The sequence below is a fragment of the Delphinapterus leucas genome, chromosome 7 (assembly GCF_059928025.1).
Source record: "Delphinapterus leucas isolate spDelLeu-1000000601 "Yukka" chromosome 7, BTC_Dleu_Yukka2, whole genome shotgun sequence".
NCBI classification, from domain to species: Eukaryota; Metazoa; Chordata; class Mammalia; order Artiodactyla; family Monodontidae; genus Delphinapterus; species Delphinapterus leucas.
The window spans coordinates 49,593,067-49,615,469 of record NC_143135.1 but is presented as its reverse complement, the minus strand read 5'-3'; the positions used below and the strand labels follow the sequence as shown (position 1 = coordinate 49,615,469).

At 39.1% G+C, this 22,403-nt stretch overlaps 1 protein-coding gene across 2 annotated transcripts in view; it reads right to left on the bottom strand.

The window, feature by feature from the left end:
* Positions 1-22,403, bottom strand: part of RNF121 (ring finger protein 121) — an 84,665-nt gene that overhangs the window by 28,591 nt on the left and 33,671 nt on the right. For both annotated transcript variants that reach the window (XM_022565807.3, XM_089915256.1), the window contains 2 exons: positions 21,994-22,031; positions 18,982-19,123 (listed from right to left, as the gene is read on the bottom strand). In XM_022565807.3, the coding sequence (XP_022421515.1) occupies positions 18,982-19,123; positions 21,994-22,031 (180 nt within the window). The remainder of the gene's footprint in view (positions 1-18,981; positions 19,124-21,993; positions 22,032-22,403) is intronic.

Here is a 22,403-nt window from a genome sequence, read left to right as displayed (position 1 = left end):
ATTTTTAATGGCTAGCTTGGCAATAAATGGCTGAAAGTTACTCAAGATTCTCAGAGCAATAGCAGGAACTCTGGTGCCACCTGGTGGCGACACATTTGGTTCGACAGTTTGCTCAACCAAGTGCCTGTACTTGATGCTGTGAAAGGCACAAAATAATGGGAAGCCGTGGCCCTAACTTCTCTTCCAGAATTTGGGGTGATGAGACATAAATGCATGAATTGGGCAGCCATGCAAAGCATCAAGCACTGCTATGGGAGTTCAGAGGAGAGATGTAGCAGTGTGGTCAGGAGCTATCAAGGGGAGACTGACTGGAAATGGCAGAGCTCTGGTTCTGAAGGAGGCTTCATTATGGCGTGTGCGCGTGCATGTGCGCGTGCGTGCGTGCGTGTGTGTGTGTGTGTGTGTGTGTAAGCCACTCATCCTTCTCTCCCTGAATCTGAAAATATGAAGCTGAAGTGAAGACTAGCCTGAAACTCACTCACTGATTCATTCAGCAAACATTTGCTGAGGAACAATCCCAGCTTCTCTGATCTGGAAGATAAGAATAACAACATCCCACTTCTCTCTCCACAAGGCTACACAGTTGAGATGATGATGTTAGATGCTAACAGTAAGAGCTAGCCCAATTTAAATGGACTGTCTTTGTTTTAGATTTCTTTCATCTCAGAAACTGTAATTCACGAAAAGTCAAAAAAGAGCTCTCAGATCACATCCTTCTCTGGGCACCAGCTCCCCTGTTAGTGTGCTGATGCTTGGCACTTCCAACTTCTGGCATTCTCATCACTTCTATATCTTCCTACGTTATGGGGGCAGGGCCACCCACCGTGCTTGGCTGAAGAGGAATACTGGGGGTGAAACGAAAACGACAAGCTCAGGTAGCTGAACAAAGTCAGAGACTCACAGCTTGAATCAGCGTGAAAAAAATGCTGATAAATGGACAGAAATCAATTGGAAGCAGGTGTCTGGGATATGCTCTACAGCTCTGGTCAATATTTTCATGAATGATTTGGATGAAAATACAAAGGATCTGCTTACCACACTGTGAATAGTACAAAGCTTGGGAAGGAGAGAGGAGCAAGGCAGTGAACATGGGAAACAGAAACAAGATCCAAAATGAATAAAGCTCATTCCTAGAGTTCTTCTAGCTCTAACATGCTGTGACCTGAGAAGCTGAAATGAAGAACCAAAACCTTACAATGAAACCTCACCAACTACCCAAGTATAGGTTGGGGAAGGAGTGGCTTAACAGCAGCTCATGTGAAACAGATCTAGGGGTTTCACCTGACTACAACTTGCCAGGGAACATACGCCAACAGGGCCATTACCAAAAAAGCCAAGGCAACACTACGCTGTTTAACTAAGAATAAACCCAGAATGAAGGAGGCAGCAGCTCTACCATTCTCTGCTCTGTCAAAGCAAACTTGGGCCCTGAGATCAGGTATTAGGACCACAATGTAGAAAGAACAGTGATGAATAAGCATGACCACAACGGAGCAGCCAGGATTACAAAGGGTTTGGAAACCAAATCACATAAGGAATAGCTGAAGGCACTGGCGTATTAGGCCTGGACAAAACTACAGGAAGGCATGGCTATTATCTGAAGATCATCCAGAGGCCCAGCAAGCAGATATAATAGCACAGTTTCTGTGACCTGGTAAGACCCCACGTATTGCTGGAATATTCTACAGGGCAGAAACTTGGTTGGCAATTACCTCCTACCACACCCCTGGCAAATGGTCAACCTTACCACATGAAGCAGGCATTCCAATGATAACAAATGCACTAGATAGTTCTTTCCTGGTGCTGACCTGAAAAAAAATCTGCCTTTGCCTCCCCCTTCTGCCTCTGGGTCAAACTCTTGTCCTTCAGAGAAGCACAGAGTAAATTTACTCCCTATTTCTTATGCTTACTCTCCTAATTTTATGTCTTTTTTTTCCAGGTCTTCTCCTCTCCAGGCAAAAGAGTCACTCAAGCAGTCATTTAATAAACATTTACTGGACACCAGGCTAAGGACTGGGGAATTCAAAGATAAAATACAAAACTGCCTCAAGAAGGAGAAGTCCACTGAGGAGAAACAAATAACTATAATCCAGAATGATAAGTGCTATAATGGAGTAGGCCCTGGTAGCCAAGAAAGTAGAGTAGAGGTGCTTCACTCAACGTGGAGGAATCAAGCAAGGCTTCCTGAAGAAAGGAACCTACCATCTCCGTCCTGATGGTCCAATAGGTGCAGGTGGAGAAAGGTATCATGATGCAGGGACATGGTATACCTGAGAAAGTACAACTAGTACCCGAGGGAGGTGTGAGAAATGAGCCTAAAGAGGCAGGCAAGGCTCAAAGGAGGCTGATCACACTTAGGAGTTTTTATTATATTCTGAGGAGAAAAGTTTTCCTTTCTCTTAAGAAGTGGATTACAGCCCTTTACCATCTTAGCATTCTCTAGCCACATTCTAGTAACCCTTTTAATGTCTTGGTCTGAGAAAAATCTATAGAACTTTAAAGATTTCCAGGTAGGAGATTTTGCCACTCATCCATTCCAGGAGGAAACAGCAGTTCAGGGGACAGGAGTCTGAAAAGATACTATATTTGGTAACAGACAGACATGATGAAAGCTTCTCCTTGGAGATCTTTAAAAATAGGATACTTTTCCAGGCATAAACTTACTCCTTCCCCTAACATCCCTGAGGGAGCTAAGGAGCAAGTAAGATTAGATTCTCTGAATAGATGATGAAAACTGAGCTACAGAGAAGCCAAACAGCAAGTGTGGCCTGGGCTAGGCTGCCAGTCCAGATCTTCTGTCTCCCAAGTTCTGCCTCCCAGCATCAGTCACTAAGCTGTGGGGGGAAACCCTAAGGAGGCAAGACAATGTAGAGCAAAGGGAGGTGGTTGTGAAACTACCTGAAGTCCAAGAAAAGGACTTGGGCAAAAATTATTAAAGGAAAAATCAGGGGAGTTAAAAACAGAAATGACCATGGCAGAACTGACAACAATTTCCTGAAGCTTTTGGAAACCTCAAAAAATGGTTGAGTACTCTATGGAAAAGAGCACTTAACCAAGAACCAGATTTTACATCTGGCTCTCCAGACGTAAATTTAAAGGTCATGTGCTCCTGATAAATCACTTCAGGATTCTGCACTTTGGTTTACTAATCTGAAAAATGGAGACAAATCCCTATCCTATCTTATAAAGCTATTTGTTGTGAGGTTCCAAAGAGAGAACAGATGAGAAAAGTATTTTTTTTAAATCAACAAATTCAAAACTCTAAGCAGTTTAAGGTATTATTACTATTGTTGCTGAAAAGAACAGTACCTGAAATTTAAATACAGAAAACCGTAAGATTACTTGTTCCCAACAGCAGTTAATTTAGACTAAGTTTCTCTTCTTTTAAAGTGAAGTTTCTTTTCTTTGAACTCCTAAATTACAGAGAGAAGTTTGATACTTTTCACAGTGAAACCAGTAGGTTGGCATACTTGCTCATAATCAATCTCATGGCTGGCAACATCCATGCTGCTCTAGGTCCTAGAGTCTAGGACAGTGTTTCTCACTGGGAGTGAATTTTCTCCCCAGGGGACATCTGGCAATGTCTGGGGACATTTTTGGTTGTCACAATTGGGGGAGGGGTGTTACCAGCCATCTGGTGGGTAGAGGCCAGGGCTGCTGCTACTGCTAAACATCCTACAATGTACAGGATAGCCCCCCGAAAAAATAAAGAATCATTTGGCAATATGTTAATAGTCTCCCTACTGAGAAACCTGGTCTAGGAGAATAGAGCTAGTGTTTTTCTACTTAGCGATCATGGGTGCCCAATGGAAGGCTGAGCCACCAACCAGCACTAGTGAAGAACAGAAAATTTCATTCAGTTTGAGAGAAACAGAGCCTTATCAATTAATTCCATCATTTCTTGGCATGCCATAAGAAGCATTTTTTGGAAAGCTCTGACAGCTAATCTCAAACAGCTCATATTTCTACTACTCAACAACAAACCCAGTGCCTCTCCTTTACACAACATTCTTGTGGGAGTTGTTTTGTTTTTGTTCTTTTTTATTCCCATTCCTCACTCCACAGACATTCTAATGTGTTTAATATGTATATTTTTGATTAATTAATTGGCACTGTGTTGTGTATCTTTCAGTTTGTTACTTTTTCCACTCCGTACTATGCTTTTAAGGTCCACAAGTTGTTATGGGTACACAGTGTCATGATATGCATCCACCACATTTTGCCTATTAACTCAGAGATAGGTATCTAGATTGCCCACAACTCTTCAATTAACTGCCAGACTTAACATTTAAATGAACACCCTCTCATATATCCTGTCAGGATATGTCACAAGACATGTATATATTCCATCTGATTGAACAGTGCCATGCTGCTCTCCACAATGCCTGCAACAGGCTTCACAGCCACAAAGAATGCATGGGGGTTCCTACAGCCTCTGATCCATGCCAATACTTGTAAATATCTGGCTTTCTAGTTTTTAGCCAATCGAATAAATTGATAATTCATTGCTGTTTTAATGTTCATTTCTCTAACTACTAATGACTTTAAGCATCTCTTCTTGATGGACTTTTGGATTTCCTCTCCTGTAAACTGCCCGTTCATATTCTTTGCCCATTTTTCTATTGGAGCTGCTGTCTTTCCTTTGTTGATTTGTAGGAGTTACTTCATATAGTCTAGATACTAATCTATTGTCAGTTTTAATCATTATTAATCTTTCATTCTGTTATCAGCTAACTTTGCCTATAGTATCCTTTATCCAACAAAAATCCTTAATCTTAATATAATCAAATTTATCAAATCTTTATCTTATTAGCCTATACATTTTTCATTAACTTCATAATTTTGCCTTTCATAATTAGATCTTTAATCTCTCTTTAGTTCCTTTTTGTATGCAGTGTTATATAGGAATTTAGTTTTAATTTTTCTCTATATGGCGAGCCAGTTTTCTCAACACAATCTACTTAACAATGATTATTTTCTTCACTGATTGGTGATTACATCTTTAGTGTATATTAAGTTCCCATTATACAAGGATTTATCTCTGAGATCTTCACTCTCTTCCATTGGTCTATTTGTCTATTCCTTATAGTATGTCTTAATATCTGGTAAGGTCCCTGTCTTGGGAACTGCTTTCTTTCTTGCCTTTATTTTTGCACTTCTAGTAGAGAAAAAAAATTAATCAGAATCTCTGGTTAATGAATATTCTCATCGTTAGTCTATGCATAGACCACTTTTGTTTTAATTTTTAAAAATTATTTTTGGGAGTTCCCTGGTGGTCCAGTGGTTAGGACTCGGCGCTTTCACTGCCGTGGCCTGGGTTCAATTCCCTGGTTGGGGAACTAAGATCCCACAAGCTGTGCAACATGGCCAAAAAAAATTTAATTGTGGTTAAAAAAAAAAAACACATAAAATTTACCATCTTAACCATTTTCAAAAGTGTAGAGCTCAGTAGCGGTAAGTACATTCACACTGCTGCACAACAAATCTCCAGAACTTTTTCATCTTGCCAAATCTGAAACTCTGTACCCATTAAACAACAACTTTCCAATCCCACCCACCCCCAGCCCTTGGCAACCACCATTCTACGTTCTCTCTGTATGAATCTGACTACTCTAGGTACCTCATATAAGTGGAAGTATTTGTCTTTTTATGACCGGCTTATTTCACTTAGCATAATGTCCCAAAGGTTCATTTATGTGAAGCAGTGACAGGATTTCTTTCCTTTTCAAGTTAATTATTTTTTAATTATATAACAAATACTGAACCCACCATCCAACATAAGAACTGGAACACCTAAACTTACTTATATTTAGCTACGTCCTCTTCTTCTCTATCCTATCCTCCAGTTCTCCATCCAACATCAGCCTTATCCTGAATCTTGATTTTATCATTCCCTTGCTTTTTAAAATATGATCTTATCACTCACATATATATTTCTAAAACATTGTTTAGTTTTCATTGTTTTTAGCTTTCTATAAAAGGTATAAAGTTATAAGTACTCTTCTGGGACTTTTTTCACTCAATATTATATTGCTAAGATTCATCCTTACCATGATTTGTAACTATAGTTAATTATTTTTGTGTTAGTCCATATATTTATATATGTATTATTTTATAAGTTATATCCATTGTGAAAATATATCACAACTAACCTATCCACTCACCTATATATGGGTATTGGGGTCATTTTCAAGTTTTTGCTATTACAAATAGTGCTAATAGGAAAATTCTGGTACATCCTCCCTCCTGGGATGCATGTGCAAACTTTTCTCTTGGCATATATCTAGGAATTAAACTCCTGGATCATAGGGAATGTGAATATCCAACTTTATAAACTCTTTTTCAAAGTGATTTCTCGATGAAACAATATTAACTGACTACTGCCCTAGCACGGGGCTAAAAAGGATCAAAGAATATTTGCTAATTGAACAAACAAACAAACAGACATCAGGGAAGAGTGAAGGAGAGCATAGGAGTCAGAGGGACTGGACGTGAATCCTGACTCTGCTAATCATTGGTTGAGTGGGGCTCAGTAATCTCTTTGAGCTTTAGTTTCTTGATCCATACAATGACAAAGATTAAATTACCCACCTCAGAGCAAAATACTTGGCACATTATGAAGTACTCAATAAACGGTAGCTGGTATTATTAATTATGTTTATGCAATAGTGAAGTTCATACTTTAGTGATGGCCCAACTATATTTCTGCTCTGCTTCTCCTCCCTGAAGCCCATCTTCAGCCTAGAGCAGATTTGAATTTCAAGGTGAGGGGGTCCCTCAAGAACTAAAAACTTGCAGTTACAGCAAGTACCTAAAATCTGTTTAGGCAGGGAGAAGAACTTCAGATGCACCAGGATGGAAAACAAAGAATACCAAATGGGCCATCCAAACAGAACAGCAAATAACAGAATCCTCAGCCCACGGGGTGGTTCATAAATCTAGTCTACAAAAATTTCTGTACCAATTCTACAAATAAAATCAGATAGCAATCTGAGGAAAGATACCTGCAACACGTATGACAAAAGGTTTATTCATAATATACAAAGAGCTGTTATAAATCAATAAGAAACATTCCAAAAGAATCCTAAGCAAGGAAAGAAAATATGACCAAATACACCAAGTGGTTCAACTGTGAATAACATTTATATGTCACAATAATGTAAATAGGGAATATTTATTTAACTAAAAACTGGGAGGAAAAGTGTGTGTGTGATGGGTATAGTGTAGCAGTGTAAGATAATTACCACCTTCCATGGTAGAAAGACAAAAGGAAAATTATATATATATGTGTGTGTGTGTGTGAGTGTATGTGTAATCATGTTATTTAAAAATATAGAGGTCAGGATCAGAAAACAACTAAAAAAAGTTTAAAGTGGTTGCCACTGAAATAATAATCAGGGATGGATAGGGATAGGCAGAGGACTGATGTGCTTTGATTTTTAAACCTTACAGAACTTCTTGACTTTTTTGTTTTGTTTTGTTTGTTTGTTTTGGCCACGCTGCAGCTTGTGGGACCTTAGTTCCCCAACCAGAGATCAAACCCGTGCCCCCTGCAGTGGAAGTGTGGGTCCTAACCACTGGACTGCCAGGGAAGTGCCAGAACTACTTGACTTTTATTTTTTTATTATATTTTTTATAATTTATTTATTATTTTTGGTTTGGCTGCGTTGAGTCTTTGCCACTGTGCACGGGCTTTCTCTAGTTGCAGCGAGGGGGGCTACTCTTTGTTGCGGTACCCGGGCCTCTCACTGCGATGGCTTCTCCCGATGCGGAACACGGGCTCCAGGCACACAGGCCTCAGCAGTTGTGGCTCATGGGCTCTAGAGCGTAGGCTCAGCAGTTATGAAGCACAGGCCCAGCTGCTCCGCTGCATGTGGGATCCTCCTGGACCAGGGCTCGAACCCGTGTCCCCTGCATTGGTAGGCAGACTCCCAACGACTGCGCCACCAGGGAAGCCCTACTTTTTAAATTAGGTATTTTCACCCTATTAGATTGACAAAGATTAAAAATACTGAGGATTCTCTATACTCTCTTTAACACTGGGTAATAGCACTGTTTAACACCTCTTGGTGGGATTATAAACTGCTATAACTTTTTTGAAGGGCAATTTGACAAGATCCATTAATGATTAAATGGCAATTCCACTTGACCAGGCAATTCCATTTCTAGGAATTCATTCTCCAGAAACGCTGGCCCAGCTATGCAAATTATATATGTAAAAAGTTTACTGAACCATTGTTGCAACTGAGATAAACTGTTAATTAACACGTCTATTAATAGACATAAGTTAAATTTAAAAAAACCAATTTAAAAGAATACTACGCTTTAGTAGTTTAAAAGGATGGCACACATACTAATATGGATAGACATACAAACTAATATGGCTTGTATATCTGAGAGCCAGTACAGGCATACCTTGTTTTATTATATTTTGCTTTATTGCGCTTTGCAGATACTGCAGTTTTTTACAAACTGAAGGCTTGTGGCAACCCTGAGTTGAACACGTCTATCAGCGCCATATTTCCAACAGTTCATGTCTCTGTGTCACATCTTGGTAATTCTCACAATATTTCAAACTTTTTCATTATTTTTATATTTGTTATGGTGATTGGTGATCAGTGATCTTTGATGTCACTATTGTAATTGTTTTGGGGCACCACAAACTAGGCCATATAAGACAACAAACTTAACAAACGCTGTGTATATTCTGACTGCTCCACTGACCAGCTATTCCCCATCTCTCTCCCTTTCCCTGGGCTTCCCTATTCCCTGTGACACACAATATTGAAATTAGACCAATTAATAACCCTACAATGACCTCTAAGTGTTCAAGTGAAAGGAAGAGTCACACATCTCTCATTTTAAATCAAAAGCTAGAAATGATTAAGCTCAGTGAGTAGGCATGCTGAAAGCTGAGACAGGCCGAAAGCTAGGCCTCTTGTGTCAGTTAACCCATGTGGTGAATGCAAAGGAAAAGTTCTTGAAGGAAATTAAAAGTGCTACTCCAGTGAACACATGAATGATAAGAAAGCAAAACAGCCTGACTGCTGATATGAAGAAAGTTTCAGTGGTTAGATAAAAGATCAAACCAGCCACAACTTTCCCTTAAGCCAAAACCTAATCCAGAGCAATTCTCTGAAGGCTGAGAGAGGTGAGGAAGCTGCAGAAGAAAAGTTTAAAGCTAGCAGAAGTTGGTTCATAAGGTTTAAGGAAAGAAACCATCTTCACAACATAAAATTGCAAGGTGAAGCAACAAATGCGGATGAAGAAGCTGCAGCAAGTTACCCAGAAGATCTAGCTAAGATGATGAACCAAAGTAGCCACACTAAACAACAGATTTTCAAGCAGATGACATCTATGACTTTCACAGACAGGAGAAGTCAGTGTCTGGCTTTAAAGCTTCAAAGGACAAAACGACTCTCTCTTTAGGGGATAATGCACCTGGTGACTTTAAGTTGGAGCCAATGCTCATTTACCATTCCCAAAATCCTAGGGCCCTTAAAAATTATGTTAAATCTACTCTGCCTGTGCTCTATAAGTGGAACAACAAAGCCTGGATGACAGCCCATCAGTTTACAACATGGTTTACTGAATATTTTAAGCCCACTATTGAGTCCTACTGCTCAGAAAAAAAAAAAAGAGTCCTTTCAAAATATTACTGCTCACTGACAATGCACCTGATCAACCAAGAGCTCTGATGGAAATGTACAATGAGATTAATGTTGTTTTCATGTCAGCTAACACAACATCCATTCTGCAGCCCATGCATCAAGGAGTAACTTCAACTTTCAAGTCCTGTTATTTAAGAAATACATTTTGTAAAACTACAGCTGCCATAGATATTGATTCCTTGTTTGGATCTGGGCAAAGAAAACTGAAAACGTTCTGGAAAGGATTCACCATACTAGATGCTATTAAGAACATTTACAATTCACTGGAAAGAAGTCAGAATAGCAACATGAACAGGAATTTGGAAGAAATGTATTCCAACCCTTGTGGATGAATTTGAGGGGTTAAAGACTTTAGTGGAGGAAGTAACTGCAAAAGTGGTAGAAACAGCAAGAGAGCTAGAATTAGAAGTAGAGTCTGAATATGGGACTGAATTGCTGCAATCTCATGATAAAACTTTAACAGCTTAAGAGCTGCTTCTTACACATGAGCAAAGAAAGTAGTTTCCTGAGATGGAATCCACTCCTGGTAAAGATGCTGTGAAGACTGTTGAAATGACAACAAAGGATTTAGAATAATACATAAACTTAAGTTGCTAAGGCAGGGTTTGAGAGGATTGACTCCAATTTTGAAAGAAGTTCTACTGTAGGCAAAATGCTATCAAACAGCACTGGGTGCTGCAGAGAAATCATTTGTAAAAGGACAATTGATACAGCAAACTTCATTGTTGTCTTATTTTAAGAAATTGCCACAGCTATTCCAAACTTCAGCAACCACCAGCCTGATCAGTCAGCAGCCACCAGCATCTAGGCAAGACCCTCCACCAACAAAAAGACTGACTCAATGAAGGCTCAGATGATAGCATTTTTCAGCAATAAAGTATTTTTAAATTAAGGTATGTACATTGTTTTTTTAGACATAACACTATTGCATACTTAACAGACTACAGTACAGTGTAAATATAACTTTTATATGCCCTGAGAAACCAAAAATTTTGTGTGACTTACTTTATTGCATATTCACTTTATTGCAATGGTCTGGAACCAAACCCATGATATCTCTGAGGCATGCCTATATTAGGTGGAAAATGTTGCAGAGCCCAATGGATGTCATAAATATCTAAAAATTTATAAACATTAACATATACATAGAAAAAAATCTGCAAGTGTAACAAATGTTTAACAGTGATTCTCTCTGGGCACTTCTGAATTTTTTATAACATGTATAACATTTGTAATGAGAGCAAAAACAAAACAAAAACAGAACGATGGGTTTCCCTGGTGGCGCAGTGGTTGAGAGTCCGCCTGCCGATGCAGGGGACACGGGTTTGTGCCCCGGTCCGGGAAGATCCCACATGCCGCAGAGCGGCTGGGCCCGTGAATCATGGCCACTGAGCCTGCGCATCCGGAGCCTGTGCTCCGCAATGGGAGAGGCCACAACACTGAGAGGCCCACATACCGCCAAAAAAAAAAACAGAACGAAACCTCATCCTGTCTCTCGACAGGTCAGCTTTGTCCTCTTAAGCATGAGACAGGCCTTCGCCTCTCTTGGTAATTCGATGATACAGATTTTAGAGCTTAGAGGGAGTACTTAGAAGAAGTCCAGCCAACCATTTCGTAAAACTCACAAAAGTCTGCTCCACAACATCCCTGACGGGGTTGTCTAGCCCCTAATAAAACACAGTTGTAATGGGAGGAGCATTCCCTTCTAAGACAGTTCATTCCACTGTGGAACAGCCCTCACTGTTGAAAATTTCTTTATAATACTTAGCCAAAATCTGCATTCTTAAAACTCTCATTCCTTAGCTTTAATTTGGGCCTTTGGAGTTAAACAGAATAACAGTAATGAAAAACTATTTTAAAGTTTGAAGAGACATTAGCAATCATCTAGTCTTCAACCCTCACTTTAAAGATGAAACATGAGAATGAGGCGAGGCTAAGAGGGAATAAGTAATTTGCCCAAGGTCCACTGCTAATTAGCAGTGATGCTAGAAATAGATCTTAGATCAAGTGACTCCCACTTCAAGGCTTTTTATACTACACCAAAATTCCATTCCTCAAAAAACAGAAAAGAAGGTAACACTTCCTAACTTATCTATGAGGCCCCATTTTCCTGATACCAAAGCAAGACAAATATATGACAAGAAAAGTACAAACCAATCTGTTATGAATGCAGAGGCAAAACTCCTCAACAAAATACTAGCAAACCAAATCTAGCAGCATATTAAAAGGATTACACACCATGACCACGTAAGATTTATCCCAGGGATGCACCACATGATCACCTCAATTGATGTAGAAAAAGCATTTGAGAAATTCAACACCCATTCAATGATAAACACACAAACTAGGAATAGAAGGGAATTTCCTCAACATGATAAAGGGCATTTATGAAATATCCACAGCTAACATACTTAAAGATTAAAGACTGAAAGCTTCTCCCCTAAGATCAGGAAAAAGACAAGGATGCCCATCTCACTACTATTATTTAACATTGTACTGGAAGTTTTAGCCAGAGCAATTATGCAAGAAAAGGAAACAAAAGGCATCCAATCGGAAAAAAAGAAGCAAAACAGAGGACATGATTTATATAAAGAAAACCCTAAAGAATCTACACTAAAAAAACTATTGGTTAATAAACAAATTCAGCAAAGTTGCAAAACACAAAATCAATACACAAAAATAAGTTTTATTTCTATATAATAACAATGAACAATCCAAAAAGGAAATTAAGAAAATAATTCCATTCACAATAACATCAAAAAGAACAAAATACTGAGGAATAAATTTGACCAGGGAGGTATGGGACTTGTACATTGGAAACTAAAAACATTAATGAAAGAAATTAAAGAAGACTGAAATAAATGAAAAGACAATTAATGCTCATGAAAGTTCATGGAATGGGAAGATTGATATTGCTAACATGGTAATACTCCCTCAAATGATCTACAGATTCAGAGCAATCCTTATCAAAATCACAACTGCCTTTTTTTGCAGAAATGGAAAAACTGATCTTAAAATTAGCATGGAATTGCAAGGGATCTAGAATAGTCAAAGCAATCTTGAAAAGGAACAAGTATGGAGGACTCATGATTCCTAATTTCAGAACTTACTACATTGCTATGGTAATCAAAAGTGTGATACTGGCATTAGTATAGATCTATAGTTCAATGGACTATAACTGAAAGTACAAAAATAAGTGCATACATCTATGGTCAATTGATTTTTGACAAGAGTGCTAATAAGACCATTAAATGGAGGAAGAAGTCTCTTCAATAAATGGTGCTAGGACAACTGGATATCCACACGCAAAAAAATAAAGTTAGATCCTTATCTCACACCACTTACAAAAAATTAACTCAAAATGGATCAAAGACCTAAATCCTAAGAGCTAAAAGTATAAAACGCTTCAAAGAAAACACAGGGGTAAATCTTAATAATCTTGGATTTGTCAATGGATTCTTAGACATGACATTAAAAGCATAAGCAACAAAAGAAAAAAATAGGTTTAACAGTACAAGCTTGCAACTAGTAGTAAATAAGCCATAGTAGTAAATAAGCCATAGAGATCTAATGCACAGAATAATGAATATGGACAATGATGTTGAACGTTAATGATCAAACTTGCTAACAGACTAGAACTTAGTTATGCCAACCACACTAAAAAGAAAGAATAATTATGTAATGTGATAGAGGTGCTAAATATCACTACAATGGCAATCATGCTATAATATATAAATGTAGCAAATTAATGTTACACAATGTTATATGTTAAATATATTCAAAAAATTGGATTCACCAAACTTAAAAATGTTTATGCATAAAAGGATACTACTATCAAGAAAGTGAAAAGGCAACCCACAGAATGGGAGAAAATATTCGTAAATCATTATCTAACGATGGTGTAGTATCCAGACTATATAAAGAACTTCTACAATTCAACAACAAAAAGTCAAAAATCTGGGAGTTCCCTGACGATCCAGTGGTTAGGATTTGGCACTTTCACTGTCGTGGCCCAGGTTCAATCCCTAGTCAGGGAACTAAGATCCCAAAAGCTGCACAGAACATCCAAAAAAAAAAAAAAAGACAGAAATCCAATTAAAAAATGGGTAAAGAACTTGAATAGACATTTCTCCAAAAAAGATATACAAATAGCCAATAAAAACATCAAAAGAGAACTTCCTGACAGTCCAGTGGTAAGACTCCGTGCTTCCATTGCAGGAGGTATGGGTTCAATCCCTGGTCAGGGAGCTAAGATCCCACATGCTGCAGTGTGGCCAAAAACAACAACAACAACAAACCACCACCAACAAAAAAAAACCCAAAACATCAAAAGATGCTCAACACCATTAGGGAAATACAAATCAAACCACAATGAAATCCCACTTTATGCCCACTAGGGTGGCTATAATACAAAAAAAAAAAAGAAAAAAGGAAGGAAGGAAGGAAGGAAGCAAGGAAGGAAGGAAAAGAAAAAGAAAAATAACAAGTGTTGGCGAGAATGTGGAGAAATTGGAACCCAATATATTGTGAGTTAGAACGTAAAATTCTGCAGCTGCTATAGAAAACCATTTGGCAGTTCCTCAAAAAGTTAAACATAGAGTTACATATGACTCAGCAAATCCACTCCAGGATATACCCAAGAACTGAAAATAGGTGTTCAAATAAAAACTTACAATGAATGTTCATAGCAACACTATTCAAAATAGCCCAAGGCTTCCCTGGTGGCACAGTGTTTAAGAATCCACCTGCCAATGCAGGGGACATGGGTACTATTCCTGGTCCGGGAAGATCCCACATGCAGCGGAGCAACTAAGCCCGTGTGCCACAACTACTGAGCCTGCGCTCTAGGGCCTGCGAGCCACAACTACTGAGCCCATGTGTCACAACTACTGAAGCCCGCGCTCTAGGGCCTGCGAGCCACAACTACTGAGCCCATGTGTCACAACTACTGAAGCCCGCGTGCCCTGGAGCCCGTGCTCTGCAACGAGAGAAGCCACTGCAATGAGAAGCCTGTACACCGCAATGAAGAGTAGCCCCTGCTCACCGCAACTAGAGAAAGCCGCATGCAGCAACGAAGACCCAATGCAGCCAAAAATAAATAAAATTAATTAATAAATAAAAAACAAAACAAAACAAAATAGCCCAAAGGTGGAAACAACTCAAGTGTCCATCAACTAAAGAATGGATAAACAAAATATAGCATATCCACACAATGGAATATTACACAACCATAAAAGGAATGAAATACTGGTAGATACTTCAATATGAAAGAACTTTGGAAACATTATGCTAAGTGAAAGAAGCCAAGCACAAAAGGCCACATATTATATGATTCTATTTATATGAATATACAGAATAGGCAAATACATAGAAAGCAGATTAGTGGTTGCCAGGGTGTGCTGGGAGGGGGAAATGGGAAGTGATTGCTTAATGGGTATGGGGTTTCCTTTGGCGTAACAAAAACATTCTAGAACTAAATAGTGGCCATGGTTGCACAACAACGTGGATGTGCTAAAAGCCAGTGAATTATACACTTTAAAACAGTTAAAACTGTGAATTTTGTTATGTGAAATTGTCCTCAATAAAAATAAAATCTATTCCACTTCCACATAAAATAGTACCTGAAGATATTTTTATGTCTTGAGACTTTTCTCTTAGGAGTAGGAGGAACAAAGTCACTAACATTAGCTTTAGAGTTTACAAAACACTTTGCCATGCAATTTTATATAATCTTCACAACCCAGGAGATAGATATTATCCCCCCAATTTAGAGATAAGAAGAACTGAGGCTCAGAGAGGTATAAAGTCATATAGCCAGGAAGCATGAGAGCTGGCTAATCAAGCCAGATGGTCTAATTCCACTGTATTTACTGCTGCAAGGCAAACAGCTCCAACTTCTGATAAGCTTGAAAAAGGACAGGAGATGCCCTTATGTACAGGCATCTTGGGCAATTTTTCTTCCTCCAAAGTTAGTACTTTAATCAAAGCAGTAAAAACATTCATTGTACCCAAGTTAATAAAAGTTTTAACAAAAGCAATATAGATCATTATTGTATAAGAGCAGCATAAAGCTGCTACAGATTTCTTCTTCCAATTTTCTAAAGATATGAGTTTAAGTTTCTCAGTGTAAGATATGCTATAATGTTAGCATGTCCTCTCACCAATGTAGTTCAGCATGTTTACAGGGTGTGGCAATAAAGTAATGAGACAACTGTGCGTGTTCCTTACAACAACTGGCCTCATTAAGTCACAATCACATTCCTATTAAAGATTAATTAATGGGGCTTCCCTGGTGGCGCAGTGGTTGAGAGTCCGCCTGCCGATGCAGGGGACATGGGTTCGTGCCCCGGTCTGGGAAGATCTCACATGCCGCGGAGTGGCTGGGCCCGTGAGCCATGGCTGCTGAGCCTGCGCGTCTGGAGCTTGTGCTCCGCAACGGGAGAGGCCACAACAGTGAGATGCCCACGTACCGCAAAAGAAAAAAAAAAAAAAAAAAAAGATTAATGAATGAATGACACATCAGTGGTTTTCTAACACTCTGATGTGTCCTATAGATGTTCCTGAGAAAGCGGAGGGGTCAGGGTTACCAGCCCAAGAAGAGCATCCTCTTATTTTCTACACTGGGTTTTTCCTTAAGATACTGTTTGAAGAAAGGACTCCACAGCCTTTTAAAAAAGTACATACTGAAAACCACTGCAGTACATTATGCATCCTCACTTCTTCAGAGGTTTTCAGAAATCTCTGCAGATTAGCCAACAATATATAATTATTTCTAAATTCAAGCACAGAAATTCCAAGGGGTCTCTCTACATTTGGTTTATGATTTTTTGTATTTTCCAGGCTCAATTAAACCATCCTGATAAATCCCCATTTTATAGAGCAGGTACTATAAGCACACACTGAAAAACAAGTGACTTATCTCAGATGGCAGGGTGAAGCACGAGCAGGGTCCAGATATGAAGCCCCACCCCAGATGGCTCAGCCTGCTGGATGGTGCCTAGTTCAAAAAGCCTTGGTGCCATGAGGTCATTCCATGCACTATGACCTGAAGGTACAGATGTCTCTACTTGCGGTGCATGACAACACATGAGGTGGCTATAGGCCAGTAATGTCTGGAACAAGTGCCAGCTCAAGGGCAAAGATTAGTCTCTCTTCTGCCTATGCTCCATATTATCCCTTGGTTCCCTTGATGGAAAATCCTTTCCAGAAGCACCATATGGTATAGTAGAAATTATGAAATATGAAACAGAAGACTTGGGTTTAAATCCTGGCTCTATTAGTATCCCCCCTCCATGCCTGAACTCTCTGGGCCTCAGTTTGTTCATAGTACTTACATCATGGGCTATTAGGAGGGTTAAATGAGATAGTGTAGCAGTTCCCATCCTGTGGGCTATAGACCTCTGGGCATCTTTGGCCCTATTACAAGAGGTCTGAAAAAGCATACTAGAGAAAAAGAATCATTTAGGGATTAAGACTAAAAGCCCTGGAGTAAAATTGTCTTGGTTCAAATAATGGTTTTACCAACGGAGCAAGTTACTTAGCCTTTCTGCCTCAGTTCCTCATCTGTAATTGGAGAAAACAGTATTTATTGGGTTACTGTGAGGATTAAATGAGTTATATATGTAAAGTGCTTAGAACAGTGACTGGCATAGTATAAATTCAATAAATGTTAGCTATTGTTACTACTATATGTGTTTACGTATTCTTTCAAAGTACAACTATTATCACATGGATGTTTGCCAAGTTTTTTATGTTAAAAAAGGGTTATACTTGAAAAGGTTAAATACTTCTAAGATAATAGTTGTAAAAGAATCCAGTATACTACCTGCCGTGTCCTAATCCAGAGTAGTTGCATCTATGATTTTAATGTTTTTTAATTTACTGAAGCTTATTTTGTGGTCCAACATATAGTCTATCCTGGAGAATGGGCCATGTGTACTTGAGAAGAACATGTATTCTGCTGTTGTTGGGTGGAGTATGCTGTATATGTCTGTTAGGTCTAATTGGTTTATAATGTTGTTCAAGTCCTCTTTTACCTGTTGATCTACCTGGTTATTCCATCCATTATTGAAAGTGGGGTACTGAACTCTCCAACTATTATTGTAGAACCATCTGTTTCTTCCTTCAATTTTGTCAATTTTTGCTTCACATATTTGGGGGTTCCTTTGTTAGGTACACATATGTTTATAACTGTTACATCTTCTGGCTGTAATGAACCTTTTATCAATACGTAATGTCCTTCTTTATCTCATGTAACCTTTTTTGATTTAAAGGCTATTTTGTCTGACATTTAAGAGCCACCAGCTCTTTCTTGGTTATCATTTGCATGAAATATCTTTTTCCATCCTTTTACTTTTTTTAAAAAAAATATTTATTTATTTATTTATCTTTGGCTGCATTGGGTCTTTGTTGCTGTTTGCAGGCTTTCTCTATTTGCAGTGAGTGGGGGCTACTCTTCGTTGTGGTGGCTTCTCTTGTTGCGGAGCATGGGCTCTAGGCGTGCGGGCTTCAGTAGTTGTGGCTCGCGGGCTCAGTAGTTGGGGCGCATGGGCTTAGTGGGATCTTCCCAGACCAGGGGTCAAACCCATGTCCCCTGCACTGGCAGGCAGATTCTTAACCACTGCACCACCAGCAAAGCCCCATCCTTTTACTTTTATCTCTTGTTTCTTTATATCTAAAGTGAGTATCTTATAGACAGTATAAACATGGATAATGTGGTTTTTTAAATCAATGTAACAATCTCTGCTTTTTAATAGGAGAATTTAATCCATTTACATTTAAAGTGATTACTAATAAGGAAGGATTTACTTCTGCCATTTAGCTGTATGTTTTCTGTACATTTTATGTTTTTGTTCCTTATTTCCTCTATAACTGCCTTTTTAGGTCTCTCTAACTCTGACCCTGCCTTCTTACCACTTGTTACATTGCCTCCTCTTTATTACTGCATTTTCAAAATATTAATCTAAAGATTCATTGGAGGCTTGGTCTTCCCAATCAAGTGATCATCTCTCCCTCCATTTGAATAGTTCCTAATGAACAGCTCCTTCATGAATCTATCCCAAAATGTTAAAAGGAAGGATCTACTTTTTCTGGCTATGAAAGTACATTCAGGTTCTTTCCCAGTTTTCACAATCTGAATCGCCTGTCCCTTAAACACACACCCAACATACACTATTCACCATTCACACATACAGTTTAGTATTATTATCTATTCCTTGCCTACATGTGGCCTGGGTTAGGTGGGACCCTAGAATACTTAAGAAGGGTCTCTTGATGACTGGCAAACAAAAAAATGAGCAAAGTGGCTTACATTGTAGGAGCGGGGGTGCCTCTGTTTCCACTGTACCAGGAGCAGCTGGGCCACCACCAAGGTAGCGATGAGGATGAGGACCATTTCAGCGTGCATGGCTTCGTGGCCGCGGTGCTTGGCATGCATGCGTGCGTGCTCGACCCTGAAAGCCAAACAGATGGGGTGAGCTAGGTCAGGGATGGTGTGGCGGTAAAGGAGCAGTGCTTTCCAGGGATATCTCACTGGTCCATAGCATAGAACACACTCTTGTACTGTACGAAATTTGGGCTAGAAACACACATGCCCTAGAGGACAGGCATTTTGGAATAGAACAGGGGTTTTATGGGCCCTAGTCACCAAGGTTAAGTATTGGGGTTAAAGGTGGGTGGTCTGCTGCCCAGCCCCAATGTTAAAAACAGCTGATACCTTTCCATTTCAGTCCTATTTCAACCTGTCACTGGAAGAAGAAAGTAACCCAGAGAGGTCACAGCCATAAAGGCTCATACTCTTATTCAATGATATTTATGATACCAATAAAGGAGTAATATTGCAAATATGTGCAAATTCCAGGGTTAAAGTCTGGCTTTATTTGTCCTACCCTCTCTGCCAGGACCAGAGATCCCAAAGATTAAAGCCTGAAAAATCTGAACTTCAGTAGTGCTTCAATTTTACACTATTCCAACAGTGACTTCATTATCAGTATCCACCACAGGTAAATAGACTCTTCAAGGGCTCAAGGAGAGTACAACTGGAAACTCTTATTTAATCTAAGAGTTTAAAGGCTGGCATTCTCTGGTCCCGAGGACTGGCAACAAGTGATTCCCTTGGCCAGTATAGGCAAAAAGCTTCCTCTGAGAACAGGAAAGAAAAGTCACTCCTACAGCCAAGGGAGAGGAATAAAGAAGGAATTAGGAAACTAAGTACAAATGTAACCCGTAGTCAGGAGCTTTTGTGCAAGTTCTCCATACCCAGGGGTATTAGGGAGAAAGGGAAAGGACAACATAAATGGTATCTTCATGGAATTCCCAAGGGCAATGAGAGACTAAGCAAGAAGAACCCAGTGGGATGCATTATGGATAGACAAATCATAAAATATAGCAAAAAGTTAGTTGTACAATCTAGGTGGTGGGTACAAGGGTGTTCACTGTACAATTCTTTCAACTTTTCTGTATATTTGAGATTTTTCATAATAAAATGTTAGGAGGGGGGAAACTTGGTGGGCAGCCAAATGTCAGTCAGCCTGGCAGTCACAGCACCTAAGGGTTCACCTTACATAAAACTTAATCCTAGGTGACAGAATCTGACAAAATATAATAGGGGTAGGAGTCAGAAACTTAGGTTCAGACACAACCTATGTGGCCTTAGCAAAGAAAATTTACATCTCTACATCACAATTTCTTCATCCATCAAAAGGAGTCCTTATCTTTTCTGCCTCCCTCATAGGGTTGTTGTGAGGATAAGCTAAACTAAAAGGGCAAAGGATATTTTAAAATCCCAAGGATTGTGGGGAGTTATAAAGATAATAAGAGATAAGTTTCTTGTTCTCAGACAGTATATAACTGAATGGATGTGTACAACAAGAAATCAAAGAAAGGACTGAGAAAACACCAGAAGTCACCTAGCTCAAGTTACCACTCAATGCAAAAATTATTTTTGCAATCATTTGTTTGAATACCTCCACTGGCTGAGAATACATGCCTCTTAAAATAATCTATTCTAGAACCAGCAGTGTCTGACACATTGTAGGAACTCATATGTGCTTATGAAGGAATAAAATTCCAAAGCTTTAAGAAGCAGGAAGCTCTGTGCCTCACAATATACCACGATTATTAACAATGTTTCTGATAATGAGACTAAATTACCTTACTACAGCTTCAATCCTTTGGACCTAATCCTACACTCTGGAACATATCCACTCTCTCTTTCCCAATGCTGCCCCTTCAAATATTTATCATACTATTATTAAAAAAAAAAAAAAAACCAATCCTGTTTCTACCATCATTTTCCTGGGCCCTTTTAGGTTAACAGTTCTAGATCTTTATACACGATGCATATAACATAATGTGAAGACCATTAATCCTGATTGCCTTCTTCTAGACATATCTAGCTAAAGATCTTCATATGCAGTGTTTACAACAAAATCAATGTGGACTCAGCAAAGCAGAACACAGTAGCACTGTCACTTCCCTTAAAGCAGATAGTATATTTTTAATGAACATCTTCGCAAACTGTATTTTGGTAGCTTAGGTACACAACTGGTGCATATTAAGCTTAAAGTCACCTAAAATCTTGCTGGGCCTGTCATATGAGTTGATATCTTTGCCATTCTACATTTTTTATAATCAATAGTTTTAATCTAAACGAGGTGTTTTTTTCTCACTATTAAACTTTTACTTGGTTGATTTCAGCTCACTGGTCAGTTACCTTATAAAGTTTGTGGGGCAAGCACTTTTGAAACTCCTCTACCAATGAGAAATAATGACAATGAAATATTTGTTGACTCACTCTGGTTACAAAGCAAGTTAGTAGCAGAGTTGAGATCAGAAGACACATCTCGCATTTTCTCAAACAGCGCTCTCTGCCCTGTTTCATGGATCATGATGATGTTAATGATGATAATCATCCTTAAAGCAGGTAACACTTACTGGAAGTTTACCACATGCCAGGCACTGTTCTAAGAATTTCATACATGTTGATCTTCACAACAACTGTTATGATCCTCATTTTACAAATTGGGAAAACTAAGGTAGTGTGAAGTTAAGTAACTTGCCCAAGATCACATTGCTAGGAAATAGCAGAACTAGTATTCAAAACCCAGATGGGTGGTTTGGTGCAATAATCTATTTACTCCCAAGGACCGAGGGAGCTACCCAGGAGTGACCCAAATACTGGGAAAGATCTCAAATGACCTGTCCTATTGGTCATAGGTCACTGCCTGCCACAGAAAAGGAAGCAAAAAGGGTAGATATACAACTCTATTAGTAGGATTAATCTATAGTTCCCACCAAGAGGGGCCCACACTGTCACACTTACCTCCATTGCTCCTCTGGAGAGAGGTCTGACATATCAACCTGTAGAAAGACACCACCATAAAAATCCATTACTGTCTTAGAACTGTCCCTGCCCAACATACAATGATCGCACACTGCTAGAGCTAAAAGTATGAATTAGGATTTGTGGGACATGAAGCTAGATAAAATATTCTGTCATATAATACCATTTGACTCTAAATGGCCCCATTAGACTAGGGTGAACTAAGCTTAAGTTTGTGCCCAGTGCCTTGTTTGCTTCACCCTAGTCCAAGTCCTTGCTCTGCTATTAAGTAGCAGTGTAATATATACAGAATCTAAAAACAAACAAACAAACAAACAAAAATGGTTCTGAAGAACCTAGGGGCAGGACAGGAATAAAGACGCAGACGTAGAGAATGGACTTGAGGACAC